Source organism: Apteryx rowi, unplaced genomic scaffold (genome assembly GCF_003343035.1).
Source record: "Apteryx rowi isolate R43461 unplaced genomic scaffold, aptRow1 scaffold_0, whole genome shotgun sequence".
Taxonomy (NCBI): domain Eukaryota; kingdom Metazoa; phylum Chordata; class Aves; order Apterygiformes; family Apterygidae; genus Apteryx; species Apteryx rowi.
The window spans coordinates 2,132,057-2,154,245 of NW_020447195.1; the positions used below are offsets into that span (position 1 = coordinate 2,132,057).

Sequence of the window (22,189 nt, forward strand, 5' to 3'; positions counted from 1 at the left end):
ATTTCCTTAACTAAATGCAGAGTTGCAAATATATCCTAATATCTAGCAATAACTGTCATTGCAGACAGTGACATCAGGAGCTCTAAGTAAAGGCAACATTAAAATCAAATCATATGCATCTTGCTCAGGGTGTTTGGATGGGCATGACTTTCTTTGAACTGTAAATTTGTATTTGGAGAAAAAGGGCACTGATGACATGGTCAGAGTATGAAGTTATGGCAGGGTAAAGAGTCATGATGGAATAACAAGTCTCAGAAGAGCTTTATGCATTGACAGTGCAAGTGCACACATTCAAGATGTAGGCAGGCAAGGGTGTGAGTGCAAAAGAGCATTCTTTGTGCAAAGGGGGCCATAGTGTTTAAGTTCTCCAAAGCCACAGTTATGGCCAACTACTCAAAAGAGTTCAATGTATTTGAGCTGACACATACAGAGTCTGACATGAATGTGACATGATATGCTTCTCCCTATACACTTTTGCAAAACTGGACTCTTATTTTGTTACCTAAATAAGCACCAAGTTCTTTCCAGTTTCTGGCACTTCAAAGTCTGAGTGCCTGAGAGTATGTCTTGGTACTTGGGGGTGGAAATATATGTGCATGAAGGATTATGGAGATGCTAATATTAGTGGCAAGAGTGATTTCTCTGTGTTTTAGTTAAGCAAAGATAACAGACAGTATTCCTTAACAGTGTTATTGTCACCTGGAAGACAAGTTTGTGGAGCTGTGATGCCAAAAGATTAAAGCAATACTAGCCTAATTAAATGGTTCCTCTATTTAAATTGGTTTCCAAGAGATTGTAAGGAAATGCAGACCACTGGTGACGTAAGACCTATAAGGCTTATTGCTTTGATGTGCATTTTGCAGCTAAACTCACCTGAAAGTTGAAATTAAGGCATTTGCTGTTTAAATAGAATATGACTGTGTTGCTCAGTCTGCATTGTGAAACGTGAAAATGATAGGAAACAGAAGGAGAAGCCTAGATTTAAAGGTCATAAAAAGCAGGAGAAAGTCCTGCTTTTTAGCAGAAAGGCAGGTAGCACAGAAGATTTTCAAACAGACATCCTGTGCTGCTTTGTTCATGCAACACTTGCATGAACTATCCTATGCTTCTAAAATATCCACCACAAGACTTCAAGGACTTCAAGGTCATCTGCTCAGTTTGATGAATAAATATGATACATTACTGTTTTAAAGAGACACTCTTGCAAAATAATCTGGAAAGAACAAATCCTGTAACAAATTCTCCATCATCTCTTTTCTTTATAATGGGTAATCTCACTAGAAAGAATGACCAGCATCTGGAGCTCCTCACTCTGTTCATACCTATGCCCCATTCTAAAACAGCACTGCTCGACTATCTTCTTTATTGCTGATGTTTCACATGGAAAGCTATACTTACTGATCATGACAAGACTTTCAAACACACAAAGTGCAAATGAATGTACACCTGTCTGTGTGCAGGTGTTGCAGAGATGTTGCAGAGAAATCAAGCTACTGCAGGCATAAATGCCTTCAGAATACCCAGTGAGTCCCCCTTCCATGACATAAATATGCCCATTCCCATTAATACCAAAGTCATTAAATACTTTGAAGATCTGATGGGTATGGTACAGAAAAGCATTTGAACATCGTGTGAACAGCTGCAGCCACCCTTCCACCCTTCTTTCCACGCATTACTGAAATCTGGCATCTCTTTATGACATGGAGCACTTACCATGATGAATAATTCCATTTTCCAGCAGCGCCTGTCCCAGGTTGACCCCTTCCTCTGGTTTGCTTATCTCTCCAATCTCTGTGAGCCATGATACAAACTCACTGCAAAGGGAAGCAGAACAGAAGCAATTAGCTTTTCCTCCCTGAAGGTAAGCAGATACATGCCTCTGCAAGTCGTCAGTCACCCACAGATGACTCTCTACTTGAAGCAAGTGCAAAAACTTTTGTAAATTATGACACCTCTTCTAGGTGGATACATTCTGGAGGAATATAACCTATACTTCTGGATGAAACACTCTGCAGAAGAATCAAATCTCCTATCTAGGACTTTTCCCACTAATTCTTTTAGTTCATCATAATCAGCTGACATGTGAAGGGAAAGACGGCTTAGCTGGATCTACAAAGGTGCTGCGGACACTTATTTTAATGAGCAATCCAGACATACAAAGGGGAGCAGAAAAGCAAGATTAACTGATGCCCTTGAAAACAATGAGTTGCACATGAAAGGAAACAGCTACTTCCATCCAAACTATCCCTCCAAGCAATGTCCATGGTCTGAATTAATTACATATGTTTGTCTTCACTGGGTCTGATTTTTTTCCTCAGTGGTGTAATTGCATTGGCTTTAATAGAATCACACTAGGACTTATGACAGAAGATTCAAACTCACTGAATTCAAGCACAGAACAGGGCAAGTCCCACTGACAGGTTAATTTAAGGTAATTTACTGGAGCTGGTGCTTGGTAGATACATAAATGATGCTTCTAGTTTATAGCCAAAGGTGCTAAGTCTGTCTGCACATGCAGCACAAAACAAAACCTCTCTCTGGTGAGGGGCAGTGCTGCACATATGGCAGAAAAAAAAGCTAAAAATGGATAGACATGTAGGATGTTACTCAATTAAAAACAGTAGGTACAGAAAAATGGACATTACAAGCCTGATGAATGCAGCACTGGCAAAGCTCTAGGGGGACCCGATTTGTTTGCTGGGTTAATTAGGGATTATACTAGAAATGTGCTAAATTCATAGAAAAGAACAAAAGGAATATTTGAAAGTAGAACAACATATGGGAAATCTGAGTTCAATAAACCACTTGGGTACTTGCCAATGTGCAGAGGGTTGCTGCTTATCAAAACCAGCATCCATGCCTCCAGTTGTGGGCTCTGAATACAGTATTTTTAGTCTCTTTATGTTTATCAGAGCTGACTCATCTAAGTTGTAGGCAGCATTTGTATTTTGCCTTTAAAATAACAACAACAACCACCACCACTTTCAGTCTGCTGAGAGGCTACTCTATAACTGTCATAGTGAAGAAAAAGCAGCAGAACCTATTCAGCTATGCCAGGGGAATCCCATGGAAACCAGCAGTTTTGTAAAACTCCTAAAATCAGAGTACTGTAGTGATGAGTCAGGCTTGGTATCTTCTAAGGAAAGCTTGGTCTCAATTTCCCAGTAATTTAGAACATTTTTAGAATCATTTTAAGGCAAAAATATAGAATATAAACTAAAGAGGGAGGAGAAGTAAGATTGATCTTCCATTCCCATTACTGGTAATACAAGATCTGCTACCTACTACTCTGTGGAGTGCCCCATCCCAGACATGCTGACCAGTGACCATAATCGTTAAGAGCCCAGGGTAGACCTGCAGGTGCTATACACTTTTCATTGAGTGCAATGGGTCTATGACTGTTTACAGCACTTAAACCACTTCCCCAAAATCTAAGTGGAACATTACCACTCTTTCAGCCTTCCTGCTTCTTTCATGTTGAACCGCGTCCCCAGAGCTTATTGGTATCCTCAGAGTAAAGCAGTCGTCTTAAAGTTTGAAACTCAAAGCTAAAAAGGGAAAATAACTGAATGCTGCTCCCAAGTCCCCGAAGCTTCAGAGCTATAGGATTGTTTTCTTAAGAGCTACTTTAAGATTTCTGTGGCATCTGATTCATGAGCAAAATTAGTAAGCGCTTGCTCTGAAGGCTTCATAAACTCTGAAAAGTGCATGATCTAGAAATATTTTAAGAGGTTTTTTGGCATATGCTGCACTGTTGCCAAAAAAGCATCTGTCTGAAGGCAATTATAGTACTCTACAGACAATCAAAAAGTCTACAGGATGATGGAATTTTCACTTCATCCATTTGTTGGGCATGGGGATTTGCATGTATTCAGTTACCGTGAATGCACACAGAGATCGAGTAACCACATGTACAAATGGCCAGCAAGCCAACCACAGTATCTGGATTCTTTCTTTGCACAGTTGAAATAACTTTGCAAGTACATGCAACTGAGTTTTGTTTTCATATTGTGCTTAGAGAGTACTGTAGGCTTCCAGCATCCAATTCAATCTCCTACAGGTTTCTGGGACCAGGCTCCTGCTTCCTCTGCTCAGGATGTCTTCTGAGTGGCACGGAACAGCACTAAATGCCTCAGAAAAAGGCATCCCTCTATGGGATGGAGGAAAAAGAGAAGTGGAAACACTCTGGTGGAGTCTATGGTGTTTGTCTCATTATATGTAATTTATTTTGAATACTCTCATCTTAAGATGTAGAAGATGAAGGCAGAACTTTATTACAGAATCACAGAAAAATTTGGTTTGGAAGGGACAACTGAAAGCCATATAGTCTAACCTCCTGCTCAAAGCAGGACTAACTTCAAAATTAGATGAAGTTGCTCATGGCCTTGTCCAGCTGAGTTTTGAAAATCTCCAAGAAGAGAGATTCCACAGCCTCTCTGGATAACTTGTTCCAGTGCCTAACCACTCTCATGGTGAAGTTTTTTGCTTTTATCCAAGTAGAATTTCCCTTGTTTCAACTTGCAACCATTGCCTCTCATCCTTTTTTTGTGTCCTTCTGTGAACAGTCAGGCTCTGCTTTCTCTGTAACTGCCCATTAGGTAGCAGAAGACTGCAACTAGATCCTGCTTCGCCTTCTCTTCTCCAGGATAAACAGTTCCTTCAGTCTCTCCTCATATGGCAGACACTAACCAGAACTGGGCCAAAACTGGATGCAGTATCCTACAGACAGTTTCACGAGGGCTGACCAGAGGGAAATAATCACTTTCCTTGACCTGCTGGCTATACTCTTGCGAAGGGAGCCTACTAACACACTTACTTTCATCACTGCAAGGGCACACTGATGATCCATGTTCAACCTGTTGTCCACTCTCCCCCAGTTAGGTAAAATCTTCACATTTTCTGAAGTGCTTTTCGTCCCATTGTCCAGATTGTTGATGTTAAGCACTACTGGCTCCAGAGGAAGGCCACTTGTACCTGGTTGCCAGGCAGACTTTGAACTGTCAACCGTTAGCATTTGAGCCTGACAGTCCAGCCAGTTTGTCACTCACTCTGTAGTCAACCCATCCAGTCCATTCCTCCCCAGTTCGGCTAGGAGGACACTTTGAGAAACTGCATCAAAAGCCTTGCTAAAATGGAGATAAATGGTATCCACAGTTCTCCTCTCACCCACACAGCCAATCATTTCTTCATACAAGGCACTCAAAGCAGGAAGAGAGGTGTTTAGAAAGTTCTGGCTAAGCATAAATTGAGGCTAAACCAAATACTCAGCTCTGCTCAGCCCAAGTTGAGTCAAAAAGTGGGTGGCAAAGCTTCATTTACGTTTCATTAGTATTTATCTTGTCCTATGTAGTTCTCCAGTATAATTGAGAGTATCTTCAATTCTCAGTGCTGCCATGCTCCCAGCTATACCTCTGAAATTAGGGATTAGAAGAGGTAGGTTTCTATTCAAGAAATATGCAGTAAAATCCAACTCATCCAGGTTTGTGCAATCTGACCAGATATGCTTGAAATGTCTCCTAAGATTGATAGATACTCCCTATTACAAGCTCAATACAGCTCAAGATTTTGCAGTCAATTTACTGTGGTGCTGAAAAGAGTGGCAAGCATATCATACACATATATTGGCACCAACACCCATCTTTCACACTGTATCACTATCACACTATATCACATGCCTGAATGCCAGCACACCTGAAGAGTCCAACTGGTCAGTTTTTGAAGTTAAATTCAATAGACAGCCTCATGTGATATTTCCAAGTGATTCGAGGTAGTTCATGTTTTTTTTCTACAACCACATTTTCTTTCTTGAATCACTGGATGTTATCAGATATCCAAAGGCCAAGAGAAAAAAATATTTTTGTGGCCTTAGCGTTACTCCCAGATGGATGCACCAGAAAACCACTAAATGTACCTCCGCACACTTATTAGTGTCTCCCTTAGGCAGGAATATCTGAAAAAAATGAATAGGTCACAGCTGAAATGCACTGTTCAAGGGAAGCTCCAGGAATGATTTGAAAAGTCTGCAAATCTTGATTGAAATGCAATGATTAAGTTGCACTGGTAGCCCAGGACTGTTGAAAAGACATTGGCGGAGTTATTTTTTATGGAGAAGGCTGGCACAATAGCAGAAATATGCTTTTTTTCAGAGATAAGGATACTTGTATGTATCTCAGTCCAAGTTCAGTTACCCATTAGCAAAGTTATGTCAAGTCCTCACTACTGCAGTGTCAGGTAGTTGCCAAGCAAACGGAGGGCAATGAGCAAGACAGACTGTAGAGCACGTAATGAAAAAGATATTTTAAAAGAAAAAGGAGTAGCAGGAAATACCATGTATGACTTGGAAATAAACAAAATATCAGGGAATCCACAGTGGACTTGTATATATCAACAGTGGAAAAACATAAGCTTCTGATCTGGTACTTCTTTTTGCATGGAAAATAGGAAATACTAGATCATGCCTCCAAAACAGAGCTTAAGGATTTCTATTTGAATCCAGCAAGATAACTGGGAGGGGGAAGCAACCACATCTCCAAAAGCCAAGAGGTCTTGATATAGCAGAAACAACACCAGTTTATGCTTCCAGACTGCCTTCTGCCAGGCAGAAAGGCAATGCATTGTTTCCACTCCCAGTACACACAAGGAATGCTGCATGCAACAGAGACGAGCAGGGAGGGAAGGGAAATGAATGGACAATCTGCCTCTCAGAACTTTTTTCTTCCCACAGCTGATCATTTCAATCACAAACAGCTGAAGCAGAAAAGTCTTCTCAGGTCAACTTCTGTGTCTCCCCGTGTGCCGTGCAGGACATTTCCCTTTGATAGCCCTGCTACTAATCTCTTCTTGAATGTCTCCTGTGATGATGATCTGGCCCCTCCATGGGGTCTCTTTTCAATGCCTCATACATGTCATTCTGAAGAATTATTTTCTAATGCCTAGCCTGAGTGAAAGAGGTTTTTTCCACCCAGTAAAGAAATCCCTATACTTCTAACAAATACATAGAGTTTCCTGATCACTTTCAATTGTATCTGTTACATTGGCAAATAAACAGGAAATCTCTAAGTTCAATTCTGAGACTGGGACAACTCTGCTGGATTTAAACATCACTCAGTAAGCATCTGCTAGTATACAAAAGAGGAGGCAGGTTGGGCCACCAACAGCCCTGAGCTTTTGGGAATATAAGTATTTTTTCTTATTCCTTTTGCTGATTTGAAACAGCTGCTATGAGTTACTCTAGAAAGGAACGAGCTGTTATTGTACAGCCTGTGCGTGGTGTGAAATTAATGATTAATTTTAATAAACCACAACTGTAATGGAGGTTATGGCCTTTCCAATTAAGCTCCACCAAAGCACATCTGATCTGCCCTCGCAGTGCTGTCCTCAGAAAATCCAGAGTCCATTCTTTTAATTGGTATGAAAAGGCCTTTTCAATTCAAATGCCACTTACTTGCCAAGAAAGCACTTGGGAACAGTACTTAATTTTCTCCTCCTGTCTTTGATAAGGTTCACTTTCTTGCTCATCATCATCTGGTACAGCTTCTCTCCTTTCTCTGCAATCATGACATACGCATCCCTCTCCATTCCCAGTTTCAAACCTGGAATACAATGTAGGAATTCATTCAGATCCTTAACACTGGACAGTGTTTGCTCAAAGTCAAAAGCTGAAGCCAAACAAAGTGCTAGACACACAAAAATTACATGACTTATTTTTCAAATAAAGGGGAAACATTGCTTATTGATCTAAGCACAAAACTGTCATTGGCGAGTTTAGCACCTAGATAATGTTTGCAGCTTTTCTTCTCCATTGTCCAAGAAAATTATCAGTTCAAGAAAAAATAACTCCAAACTTATGGTCCCATCACATCACACAAAGTAGAATGGTCTACAAAACATGGACAAGTAAATACCAAATAAAGAAAGATAAAATATATACCCTTTGAAACTGAATTCCTGTTGTAATTTCACTTCCGACCCTGAAATAACTGCCTTCATAAGACTTGTCCAAGGCAGCTAAATGCTCAACAGAGCAGATGACTTTTTGAGTATTCTATTACTTGAAGCCAAAAATACAGAACTGCTGAAATTCACATCCTTGAATAAATCAAAGGTTGACTGGAACACTATTTTCTCATTCTTTCTTAATTAGCCTATTTACCAATACCTCTAGGCTAAAAAAATACAATTTGACAACCATATTATCCTGTTAATTATAAGAGATACTGAATGGCTGAAGGAATGACAGATAAATGGATATAGAGAAACTTTCACCTCCAATTTGTATGAGCTTCCAACATAGCCCATAGTAGCTGAGAGTTGCTACAGTCAGGATGATTATCTGAAAAGAATAGGTGTTTATGTTACAATAACTATCATCTTAACCTGCATTTTCTGGCACTCTTCACCTCAGATTTGTGAAAAGACCCTGGAAAATGTGCTCTACCTAGAAATAAAGAGCAAGTTGCTTTAGGAGGAGAGCACACGAGAAAAAATTATTTGATGCTGTGCATGCATTGCCTCTTTTAGCCTGAACAAATCATTTTGCTTTCTGGCTATGTTACTCTAAAACTTTTCCAGGCAATAAGTGCATATAAGTAAGTTAGGGATTGGATTTAGACAGCCTACTTTAGGTCCCAAATTGAAGTGGACTCAGATGAGGAGCTGAAACTCTGCGTTTGAACCTTTTAGGCTAAGAATGGCCTAGATCCAAGTCTCTCACTGCCCAAACAAGTGCTCTAAATACAACTCTGCTCATGCTACCTTTTTTCCCTCCTCTTTGCTGCATCTCACTGAAAAATGACCCTCACTGACACTTGGTGTTGAACACACCAATGTCTAAACACATTAGGGTGAGCTCTGATTACTCCTAACTGACAGAGCAGGAAGCAATACTCAGCAGAGATTACTCGTCTTTAAGTACATCTCTGAATCATGACCAGGACACTCCTGAATATGGAGAGAAAAAATTCACTTGCAAATCTAGGGGACCCTGGAGTCCGAAACAGAGGCCCAGATTTTAGACATCTCTAAGGCTAGCTAGTGCTTGAGAACTGGCAGCCTGAATTGGTCTTGGATTTATGTACCTAAATTTTACAGAAAATGGCATTAGGCAGAATTTAAGTGATCAGTATCTTACCGTAAAGCAACACAATTTATGTTCCATTAGGGTGAGCAGCTATTCCCAAAGAATGCACACTTCTCATTTTTTAGCCTTACTCTGAACTTGAAGAATTAATAGAATTAACAGTCTTCTGTGTCATCAGAGCTGCTTTCTGGCTTTTTGAAAATGCTTAATGTATTTGTTTTAGAGATTTGCTGTGTGTGTTCCAGAAAGTAGTCTTGTGCAACATTTTGTCTTGCAAACAGTGTTTCTTTCATGTGTCCAATATCTGCCTAAAGGTTTTGGCTCTGCAAATCCCATGGCTTAGTGCCATTGTTCTTCCATCCTCCTCTTCCTCCTCCTCCCCCTTCCTGCAATACTGTGATTCAATTCAATATTCAGGCTGACACGTGTAGCCAAGGCTAATTTGCAATGTGAACTTATGATAGAAAACAGCCTGTGTAATAGTACACATGTTTCATGCTGGTCTTACATCACCGAATTCCCCAGGCTCTGACGTAAACGGCAGACTGGAATGCACATTCCGCCCAACTCATCCTACAGCACTGGGAATCTCACCAGGCTTTCTAATGCAAACACTGATAGCTCTGTGACTCTGCAAGTACTCCGATTCAAAGAAGATTTTCCAATAAGGCCTGGAATGTCTGCCAGAATATCCATGTTTATCCTGAGTTCCTGTCATCAACTGCCACATCATAAAACTACATGACAAAAAGCATCAGAAAAAAAAGTGTCAGAGTAGCCAATGCTGCATGGAAAACTTTGAGAAACCTTCTATTAAAGAAAAATGCTTCTTCCCTCCCTAAGATTTTTTCAGTCTCCTCCCCATATTCTCAGGATTCCTGTTTAAATGTGATTTATTTTTCTAGTCCTGTCTTTTTACTTCTTATCAAATCTCTCTCCTCACATGTTTTTCTTGATACATAGGAAATTCCACAGAGCACTGGCGACCTCATAAAACTCACTCTGAAATGAAAACATATTGGATTTTTAGCACTCTGGTATGATTTAGCACTCTGAGGGTAGAACTAAGAGCCAGGAAATGTATTTTATTAAAAAAATGCATGACATGGACGAACAGGATCCTCATAGTATGGTGGGATGCAAATTGATCAATGAGAACAGATCACCAGCTCAGAACAGTAACACACTTCCTTTAAAAAAAAAAAAAAAAAGAAAGAATCAAAACTGATTCTCTCCGTTGCCTTCAGGTAATCTCTAGCTTTTAATGCAAGTCTCAGTTAAGACTTCTTTTTAATTTAAATCATGCCTGATCTACGTTTTGAAGCTGGATTCCTTGCTATTATTAAAAGGTACATTGGGGTTCATACATGACAAGGTATGTTAGATATATTTAATATTCTATGATAATAGATAACACTGTAATGTGCATTGCCTTTAGCAGATTAGATGTTTTCCTGCTGCAAAGTATTGTAACATAAAAACTAAGGTTTGGATTTTCAAAGGCGCTTAGATTCTCTGCTTTCGTCAAATTTCAATGACAGGACTGTAACTTTCTTAAAGTACTTAAAAAACCTAAAGCACTGTTGCTTAGCAAGTGCAAGTCCTGAAAATGCACTACTAAAAAGGGTATCAGACTGACTTCTTTAATATTAGCATACATGAGCAATTATATGTTTTTAATGGAGATGTGGCTGCAGAGCGGGGAACCACTTCTAAAGTAAGCGCAGAACATTTTAAAATAAGTGTCATTTCTTCTGGCAATGAACTATTATTGTTCCCATTCAGCAGACAGGGAAGCAGATTCACTAGTGAAAGACTGACTTATAATATATATAATCTGACTATATATAATATATATATTAATCTGACTTATAAAGGAATTCAGAACTTTTATCACTCACCGATTCGCGGCTCTGTGAGCTTGCTGCTGTTTCAAGACAAGCTTATTCTTGTTTCATTCCACAAGAAAAGATAAAAGTGACAAACGTCTGCACACATTTGTCACTCCTCTTGGTCTAAGAAGTTTAAATATTCCCAGAGGTTTTCCCCATGAATTGTTTTGTTTATTTCAAGATTATGGAGGTTGAGTTTGTGAGAATGTAAAAAGTTTGTACCACTATCTCTGGAAAATGGCTGCAGATTGCATTTTCCTCTTTGCTTTTAAAGATAAATACAAATACATTTTTATCTTACAAATAAAAGACCAGCAAATAAAGTTGATTAAATGTATTTTTTTCACAGTAATTCAATTCATTAAAGAAACTGACTCCGATAAGTAAAAATGTTTGATAAATATAATGACACAAGTGCATAAGAAACCCAAGAAACATGTTCAGAAAAATTTGTTTTCTATCACTTCAGTTTGTTTGTCATTAAGGCTAGATTTAAAGTCTGCCACAAAACTGTAACCTTTTCTTTTCTTTTTCTATCAGTCATATACTTAAACACGCAAATACAACATTTTGCCTTTGTACACAAGTTCATTCACTGCATTAGAAGATACATTATCCACTTACTCTCTCTCTGCTCCCTTTCCTTGATAATAGCATCCAGCCATTTCTGTTTGTCTTCTGCAGTCTTGGCCATACAGACAAACCACTTGTTTTTGGCCGTGTTGTGTATCTTCCAGCCATTTGTCACTGTGTAACCGTTGCTGTGATAATCTGCTGTAAAAACCCGAAGCACAATGCACACAGTGAATGGAAGGCCTGCCCCTTTAATGAAAACAGATCATCATGGGACACCTTTCCTAAAATATCAATATTTGAAGAACTTGATTTTTGGAGGTGTTCCTCAGGCATCTGCATGCATTGCACTGACTGTGCATATTACTGGCTGTTACCTACCACTCTGGAAGTACAAATATTAATAGAAATACCCATAGCTAGGCTGTTCAAATTGAAAAATCTGTCACTTTCACAAACTATGCGAAAAAGATCTGTGAGCAGGACTCTCAGTGACTCCAAGGGAGCAGAGCCTCACATTCAGAGAAGCCTAGGCAATTCGTCCCATGCCACGAGCCAGGCCCAGGGGGAAAATCCAAGCTGGGTGCACTGGTGACTGAAATTTCATTCAAGATAGACTGGTATTTTTACCCTTGCCACAATGCTTTGCCCAGAAAAAGTGAAAAAGGATCAAAACACAACTCATCTACTTGTGCCCAGAAGAGCAAATATTTGGCAGGAAGTGTGACTGCTACCTAACTGCCAAACCCAGCCCCACAGATAATTTGAATCCCTTTAAATCTCTGTATCCGTTTTCTCTATGGTTTCTTCTCTAAGAGTGACATTTTGTAATTTCATCTCACAGGAAGAACTAAAATATTTTAAATTCAGTGACATCAGTGAAAAAGTCCATGAGGTTTGCAAAGATTATTTATTCTGAATTTTCTGGGGATGAACTAGCTTCTTGCACTGTAAGAATTTTTGTCCACAGGACACTGGAACTCGTGAGATATCACTTGTTGCCTAGAAGGATATAATATTAACTCCTGACTTATTACAATAGGAGAAGGGGCAGCTGTGGCCTTTGTGGATGTAATCAGAAATCCATTTGTTCTACCTGCCTAGGTCAGAACACAAGAACAGTAATGCAATAGCCATTCCTGTATTTCATTCATGACCACATATCCATGTTCCTGATTTGATGCTGAGGCTAATACTTGGTAGTTCTCCAAATGAGAAGAAGATTCGCCAGTTATGTTATTACAGCTGTAATGGCTTAAAATGTAAGAAAGGAAAGGATGGAAGGAAGATACAGTATCTTTTTCTAAATCAACTTGGATTAGAAGAAAAAATAGGCAAGCTTTTGCATACACAAGCTCTTCCGTGAGGTCATTTCAGAATGAAGGACTAATGCCTGAAAGTATGTCCTTCCTTTATTAGACTAACTTACAGAGTTAGAAGAAGACATCAAAAGTTACACTGCTTACCTAAGATTTCATTAAAAAAAACATGAAGGACATGGATAAGTACTTTTGTACCAACTTCCAAAACAAAATATGGACTTGCTGTGTTGTTAAAAGACAGAATTTGATCCATACCTGTTCCATCTTCCACATTCTCCACCTCCATGACTTCTGTATTTATTCGGCCCCTGAAGATATAAAGGGACCCATTGATTGACTTTGTCCGTTTAGATGTTTTTTTCCCAGCAACTCTGCAATTAGGATTTAGACTGTTAGCAACACTTCACTTAAGTAAACAGTGAAAAGTATTCATTATATGTATAATACATATTATAATAAATAGCTTTTTTTAAATCCAATGGTCACAAGAAACAATAACACCAAGCTATCTGAGATGTGACTATAACCCCCCCCCCCTCCAAAATAGTGCTTCCTGGTATTTGACCACTTTTGTGATTGCAAATAATATGAAGACTCAGTCAGCCCACAAAGATAATTGGGCAGCAAAATCAGTACAGCGATAATGAGCTGCTTCTGCAAGATTACATGAAGATTGGGACACCTTTAAAATTTACATTCTTGAAGACTGAACTAACTGAAATGTCAATAAAACTGAATTTCATGTGGCTTTGGGATGAAAACTCTAATAACACCCGACAAAATGACGTGTTTGTCCCCTTTCTTCACCTACACTTTTGGGAAATTTGCAGTATGTGTACCAAGTTCCAAACTCAAAATAAAACATATAAAGAGACTAGTGTCACATGGTCTGTTTTACGTATGTTAGATGTCTGCATGAGGCATTTACACAAGTGCTGCTGTGGCAGTTTTGCACCAGAGTTTACGTCCTTATCCATAAGTTTAAATAAGTGTCTCTGTTCTAGTGCCTTCTAAAAATTTCAGGAAAGCACTTTTCTTTGCTATTTATATTCTGGGTTTTTATGTCTCGAATAGATTTAAAACTATCCAACTGACACCTGCTGAGCTTTAATATCTAATAACAACACTGCTATGTGAACCAAAACACAACTGGTCAAATGATCATCATTTGAAATGGCAGGTGTCCAAACTCTATACAGTGAAGGGATTGCTGTGGCAACTTGCCAGGAGCTCATAAGATTCAAAGAATATTGCAATAAAATACAGCTGCGGAGAAAATTACTGTCAAAGTGAAATGTCTATGATAAACTGAGGTGAGAAGAGAATCATCGTATTTTTCTGAACGATTTTTCTTTTTACAACTAGCTTTAGTGACAAATATACCTTTGGTGATGACCAGATACTTTCATCCAGTAAGACTGACAGGGACTGAGATCTTGGAGCTATTAGATCATTTCCTAAAGACAACTGTTGAGTCAAAAGAAAAGCTGTCCTGGCAGCCTTAATAAAACCCTTCAGATACTCAGACCATTTCCCCACATGAAACATATTGTTCCTGACATCAGGATTCAATTTAAAAGCAGTCTATGATACTGCTAAAAACACAAAACAATACTCAGGCCTGAAAATCTATGTCATCAGTTTGTCAGACTTCTCTAAGCTTCTGCAAAAGATGAGATTGCAATCTTAGATCTAAAAACATAGATCCTTAGTCTGATTCTAAACATGTCTGAAATGGGTCTCAACAAAACTACTTCTAATGTATAATATTGTAAAAAGATGTGATGCCCAAATTCAAATGGCTGCATAGTTGACACTGTAATGAAGATTGAGGTCTGAATTCTGATTCCACTTTTCAATCAAGAACAGCTCCAATGATTTGAATCTGATAAGCATACTATGAGTGAGATAAGAATCAAGTCATTCAATTTTAAATTGCAAACAGACTCAGTTTTTTCAAAATCTGTGTCCCACTAACATGTCAGTTGTCTGTCAAGCAGCTGGCCAAATGATCATGCTATCACGACTGGATAGACATTCATTTCCATCCTGGACTAATTATAAATAGCAGCTAGACAAAGGAAAGATCCAAAATTAAAGTTGCTCAGCAATCCCTAAATATATCTTTTACATTAGACAATACTCAACAGACTTAAAATACTCTACTTTTAATGGAAATCAGATTCTGGACAATTTAGTCTGTTCAAACTCTATTAATAAAGATAAACAATATTGATCCTTTGGGAAAATCAAAGTGTTAAAGCAGCCTCCTCTTACACCAAGCCAAACTACAGAGCAGCTCAGTAATGTCTTCTGCACAAAAAAAGAGAGAGTTGCTTAAAAGGCAGTGGAACATTTTGTTTCCTAAATCTCAGTATTCCGGGAAAAGTGCCTGGATGGCAGGAGAGGCTAGGCTAACCTGAACTACAAACAGAACTAGAAAGACAGTTTCTAAGAGCTCTGAAAAATTAAAAGATTATATATCAAGTTGAGTTGATTTTTTAAAGGAGTAGTTTTCTGGTAGGAGACACACAGATTTCTGAATTCTGCTTCACATGGAAGTTTGGATTTTGACAAATTTGGAAAAGTGTCAAAATGAAATGTTTCATCTTTCTTGTTTCATTTCAACAACATCAGAATGCTTCATTTAGATAAGATTAAAAGCCATATAAACTGCATATAAGATTGAGCTATGTACATGTTTCTTTTAATTTAAATGTCTACAGTATATTCTAATAATTTCTAATGTAGATTTCATCTAACAATTTATATTTTCTATTATATAGCTTCAACATTATCCACACAAAAAGTCTGAACATTGTTGACATGAACTGATCATTTCCTAGCTGAATGGTTCCAAAATTTCCACTCAACAAAAAACTGGTAATTAAACCCAAATTTTGAGAATTTCCTACGGGGAGGACACTGTGATTTTTGAGAAGTCCTAATTGGGTTGGCGGTTCAACTTGGCAATCTCCAAGAGGTACAACTTGAAGAGCTGGGAGAATATAACAAGAAAAGAAGGAGGAGAAGCTGAAGAGCAGAGAATGCAAGGCAAATTAGGAAAAGACCAAGATGTGAGAATGAGACTGGAGCTGTGAAGGTGGAATGCTTAAGAACTGAAATCCAGTTCTGGTGCAGAAACAAACTGCCTTCCACATTGCCAGTGCTATTTTAATAATAAGCAGTAGGCGTTAATAATGTTAAAGTATTATAAGGTAGAATGATGCAAAAATTAATGTTACTAGGATAAAGAAGGAAGACAATGCACAGAGCATGTGGGCTGCAAATGCTGAACAGCAACTTGCTGATCTTCATCTCTTCTTCACTCCTCTGTGCCCTGCATCCACCTAATGTTCTCTTAGTCTTCCACTTTGCCCTTTCTTGGCTTTATATTTTTTTTCATGTCACTTTCTGCTTAGAATAACCTCACAATGAAAGTTGGCAAGGCTCCTTTATTCACATCACTGCAGACCCATCTAGAAGCTTTCCAGATATAAGAATCTTCTGTGTAGTTTTCTGTACTGTATCAACTTCTGCCTTTGGACTGTGCAGTTCTCAAGAAGGGGACCCCATTACTGTCTGCCATATTTATCCTACCATATAGCGAGTCTGTCTGTTAATCAGTCTAAGTGGATAGCAACAGCCAAAAACAGAGGAAAGGAATAGATGATACACCCATCATTCAGCCTTACAGAGCAACAGGGACAATGGCTGATCAGTGATCTTTCTTCCTACGTATAAATGGTAGGTCCCACCATAAAACTATAAAGACAGAGGGACTCACCTGGATTTCCTCTTGCAATAGACCAGTAGATTATCAAATAAAAAGAACATTCTCTCCTGGATATTTCCTGCCGAGATTTTTAACAAAGTCCCTTGGAGCAAGAGCTGTGTGCAGATATCTGTCAAATTCGACCCCTAAAACACAGAAAATAAATCTTGTTTATTGTTAATGTTTTTGTGTTTAAAATGAAGCATTTTTACTAAAACTTTACTATTTTATCTGCATGTCATCAGTGTGCCCATAAGCAGGATGTCCTCAATTTCTTAATGTGGCTAAACACATCATGGTCTCTAAGGATTACAAATATTTTTATAGAATCCTCATATACTGTGATAAATCTTCCCTATCCAACTCAAGACTTTCTTCCAGAAGAAATCTTCCACTCCCGAAGCAGCTGTATTATGACTCTCTTTAGAACATTAATCTTCCCTTCGTACCCTGAGCTACCATTGCAAATATCACACGCAATGGCTTTAGGAATGCTTTATAAAAGGATGATGGTATTTCCCTAATGTTGTAGATCTGATAGTGACATAAATTGGTATTAACTGTCTCTCGTGAAAATCATCGCAATGGTGATGTCTCTTCAATTCTTTTGTCAGCAGCATATGCAGCTGCTCTCCTTTTTGGAGTTCTCAATAAACACATGCAAGTTAGAAACATATCCATGTCAGGTCTTGCACACTGTGTTAGTTGCTATGTGCAAGCCATCACACGCAATGAACAGCGACAGAGACAGCTGAGCTTGGTACTCAAGGACTCTCTATCCTAGGAGGATCCTAGGAAGCTGAGGACCACAGGAGATGGCTCTAAGCCATTCACTCCCCAAAATGTTATGCAGATTATTCCCAGGAAAAGTGATCCCATGATTCTTGAAATAGGGCCCTTGAGGGCCAATGCAGTTGGGCCCAAATTAAAACAACCATAGAACTGTCCCAACTTGCCCTCAGAATGAAGAAACTCCACTTGTCCCCACATTTGGAGTGCATAAAGTGGGGATTCTGTTCCTCTAACTGCTACACTGACCAAACAAGATTGGTTTGGCTAGACATTAGTTACTAGCCCTAAATTCCTTGGTCTTTTATTGCTTCATAGGTACAAGAGCATCTTATTAACAAAGATCACTTTTCAGAAAAATACCTCGAGGCATAGGAAACATTTACCATGCAGTTCCAGAACATGTATTATTTTTTGCATGTCTATTTGAGTTGGAAGGAAGAACAACTTCTTAGGGTAACAGTAACTTCCTTCCATGGTCAGCATGCAAATAAGGAAGTACATTAGATAATCTGACCCACTGCCTTGAGTCTTACTGGAAAAGAGAAATGACTTTGGCTTGCAAGACATCCATTATTAACGAAACTGCTTGATTTGCAAAGGTCCATTAACCCTATACTCACAAATACTGCAAAAATTCTGTAAAACACAATTAGTTCCACTTAAAAAGACTGAAGATAACTCTGTGCACAAGTATGAAATTTGGCTCCAGCTAGAGAGTCACCCCAAAAGGATTTGTTTGAATGGTTTTAAACATTACATGAGTAAATTTTTTTCAGGAAGGCAAAGTCTGCTGCCATCAAGCTATTCAGGAATAATCACTGAATTTAAATCAGCCTTTCTAAATTCAGTGCAGTCACTCTAGAGGTGTGAATGAAGCTTTGATTACATTGTTTTCAAAATCAAACCTTGCCAGCTGTGCTGTCCTTGCCTCACTTTTAGTTAACAACGTAGCAGTTATTCTTTAAAGGTGCCAAGTTCGTGACACTGGTTTTGTGTGTGCCACATATGTGTTTCCACACATTCTGCATTTAATGATGGGAGAACTAGCTAGATGCAGTATTTCCATCTGCTGTCCTGATATGTTTTTCTTTTCTTAATCATTCTACAGAAATAGTTAATGCGTGTTCAGAAAAAAGCAATAGCTATTTTGAAAATGACCCATATGGCCATATGACCTTGGCCATATCCAGGAGAAAACACTGTATCTCAGAATTATGAACCATAATCCCTATTTACAAATACATGAATAGGAGCAGAAACTGTCTGCATGTACAATATAAAAAACCTGCTGCTCAGATAGTTTACCAGTGTGGAAATCAAGGTTTCAGAGCTCCTAAATATCAGGTATTTAATTTTCCAAACAATACCCAAGAAGAGAAAAGACAGTAAAAGCAATGAGCACAATGACATTAATAATCAGGGTCAATCTTTTACTGATACAGGGATCACTGGGTAAAATATTCTAGCCTATTTTGTGCAGGAAGCCAAAGCAAATGATCACAACAGTTGCTCCTTGCCTTAAAATCTAAGAATCTTTATTTTTCCATCAGACGCATCATGATGGTATCTGAAAACTGTCAATGCATTTCCTGTTTGCTGTTGACATAGTTACTTCACATTTACACCAATATGAGACATTTTTCAAAAGCAAGAAACACAGTAAGAAGATTTATTTGATGTTTTCAGAGACAAGACAAGATTTCTCACCTTTCAGAGTGGGACTAGGCTGCAGGCAAAAAAAAACCAAACAAACAACCCACAACCCATAGCTGGTGGAACTGCAAATTACAGCCAATTATAAAATGATTGATCTGCCTGAGTGCTAACACATCTCTTACAACTCATGCTGTTCTTCTGTGATGGGGGTTTTGCTTCTCTCCACATTTCAGACTGGGAGAACGCAGGGATTCTGCATGTTGCAATTGTTCAGTAAAAATAATTCATAAGGACCGATGACGAGGAGCTCTCCCCACAGAATAATTAATATGCAATTAATAGAAACAGCGTAGCAACTGGTTCTTCACTGAAGAAATAGAAATATTCTATACAAAAGATGCCCTTCTCATACAACTTCTATTTCTTCCCCTTTTTTAAAATTAATCTTTGTTTCCCAGAAGGATTAACCAGAATCAAATTGGCCAGCTTGCGACTAATCCACAGCATACATCTACAAGGATTCTGTGCATTCCAGAAGAATGAATCTGAGCTGAGTTCATTTTGATGAACAAACCTGTGATCAGGCTGCAGACCTTCAGAGGTTTCCCAGGCTTGGTCTACTACAACATGTCCCGTCATTATAATATAACTTAAAAAGAGATGGATAGCATTATTCCAGTATCAGCTCTGTGCATGACAGTGGGAATGGTTGCATTAGAGAGGAAGATGCAGTGTGGTAGGCAGGGGTGTTGAAGAAAAAAGGTGGAACTGAGGAGATATTCTAAAAAATATTTACTGCCTTTAGTGAAACTACAGATGACTAAAGAGACTAAGAAGATGAGACACTGCAGAAGAAAAATGATGTTTTATCGTTCTTTATGTTGGAAATCTTGACAGTGGCACTGATAGCCATAGGATGAAGTCGAGAGCAGGATGGTCCCATTGGGACAGTTGGAAGAAAGTGCATAGTCATAGAAACCAGTGATACTGTGCTAGTTTGCTTAAACAGAAACACTAGACAAGATGAAGCTTTTTCCAAATTAGGTGAAAATCCACAAGTGAACTTAGGGTTGGGCTGCTTGCACAGTCCCCAGGGTCAGGCTGCTTCCCTTATAATCATAAAAGCCTTGGTCATAAGTAAGCTGATGTTTACTTATTTTTCACAGTTTAGATGCCTTTGATTAAAATGGTTAGAAGAACTAGGCCTTGTCAAACCATTATGTATGGTATATAACCTTATATACAGGCCACTAATGTTTCAGAATTCATATCAATGCTAATGGAAAAGTGAGATTTTCTATTTCACAGGAGAGACTGCCATCAGACAAACTGAAAACAGGCATAAATCTGCCTTATACACTTTTTCCACCTACAGGCAGCTCTGTGGCTGGTATCACTGCATTGCTAAAGCTAAGTATTTATTTAATTTAGCAACTGCAACTTTCTATAGGATAGGAGTTAGGAGCCCTTCTTATTAGGAATGAACTGTGAGACACATCTGAAAGGACTAAAACTAGTATTTACAAACACAGCACTTTGCTCCAGAGTCATAATTTGCAAGACCTTGGCAGTATGATAACTCAAGATAGGAAGCTTTCAATCAATTTCAACCTTCTTTATGTGTACAGAAGAAAAAAAAACCATCATGTTTGGCATTGGCCTGTATCTGTGATGTATAAAGCTGTTTTTCCTCCTTTTAATATACCAGTAGCAGATTTAGAAACGGTCCACAACTTACTGGGAATGAAAAACACTCCTTCCTTTTTGAGCTTTTGGGCTGAGTAACCTAGGTGACTTTGTTACAAAACAGTATATATAAACAAATCTGAAAGAGGTTTCAGCATCAGAATGTTGCTGTAGATTAGCTAAACCCTAAAAAAATATATTCAATAAGTTTGGATATTACTTCATGTATGATATCATGGACACTTGCAGAGTCATGCTTGAGGCTCCAGAGTTCAAACCATGCCTCTTGCCTAAATTACCCCTGAGTTGTGTTGAACCTGAAATGGTTTTAACTGCTTCTAGAAGTCTTGCTATACAGAACATTATATGACTTTGTTTGCTGAGCTTGCTATCCAAAAAATACACAGCTGGATCTGGGTTGCTCTCACAACTTTAGCTGGATGCCAAGAACATCCTTTAGGGGAAAAAAATGAGCAAGGTTTAAAACATACACAAAAGATAAAAAACAGCCCCCAAAAGAGTCATGGAGAACACCCAAGAGTCCAAACTTGAGGAAGTTTACATGACCTCTAAAAAGATGTCCTCAGCTAAGAAATCCTCAGCTGGCAACAATCAGCCTGGACATTTTAAAAGTCACTCTCACTAAACGCCAACACCAGTCTCTCCATGAGACCATTTAACACCACTGACTCCCTATGGTGCATCTCCCAGAGGCTTCCAAACTCCCCTGATTCAAGGATCTCAACCAAAGACATCACAACACAAGCTGCCAACATTTTGTGCATCATTCCAACTTCCCAGTATTTCCACTGGATGGCTCTTTTTCCAGATTTCCTCTTCCCCCACGCTTCACATCCTATTTCTCTCCTTCTCTTATTTTTCTCTCTTCCACAGTAAATGGCTCCACCTACATAGTTCCACCTACTAATAAACACACCACTAGAATCACATCCATGAATAACTTAACTAGAGCAAATACAAATATACCAGTTGCTGTCTAATCTGATCTTTATTTTTTATACAGGAAATCTATATGAAGCTAAGTGAGCTAACTTTCAAAGCCCCTTGAAAAACTAAAGGCTTGTAGGAATGAAGAGAAACCACTCCTGAATTTCATCTTCCAGATTTGTCTTTCAAATGAGATCGGCCCATTTGAAATTTCAGTCCTTTTCAGCTCCAATGCCTTTCTTTTCCTCATGATCCATTTGTTCTGCTACAATTTAGCAGCAGCCTGCACACCCAAAATAAACACTGACTTCTAAACCCATCAGAGTGATGCCACCCACACCTCCAAGTGTATTTACATATCCCATAAGACACAGAAATCCCTGTACACAGTACGAGTCGCTAAACTTCAGTTCGTTAGGCTGTGCAGTGCACTTAACTGCCTCCAGGGCACTTGCTAGTCCCACAT

The 22,189-nt window shown here is 38.7% G+C and overlaps 1 protein-coding gene across 1 annotated transcript in view; it reads right to left on the minus strand.

Moving 5' to 3' along the window:
• The window catches only part of PREX1 (phosphatidylinositol-3,4,5-trisphosphate dependent Rac exchange factor 1), a 191,926-nt gene that overhangs the window by 59,287 nt on the left and 110,450 nt on the right, over window positions 1-22,189 (minus strand). Inside the window, exons 8-12 of the mRNA XM_026054773.1 lie at window positions 16,654-16,787; window positions 13,122-13,237; window positions 11,596-11,745; window positions 7,445-7,592; window positions 1,714-1,814 (exon numbers count right to left, since the gene is read on the minus strand). Of these exons, the coding sequence (XP_025910558.1) occupies window positions 1,714-1,814; window positions 7,445-7,592; window positions 11,596-11,745; window positions 13,122-13,237; window positions 16,654-16,787 (649 nt within the window). The remainder of the gene's footprint in view (window positions 1-1,713; window positions 1,815-7,444; window positions 7,593-11,595; window positions 11,746-13,121; window positions 13,238-16,653; window positions 16,788-22,189) is intronic.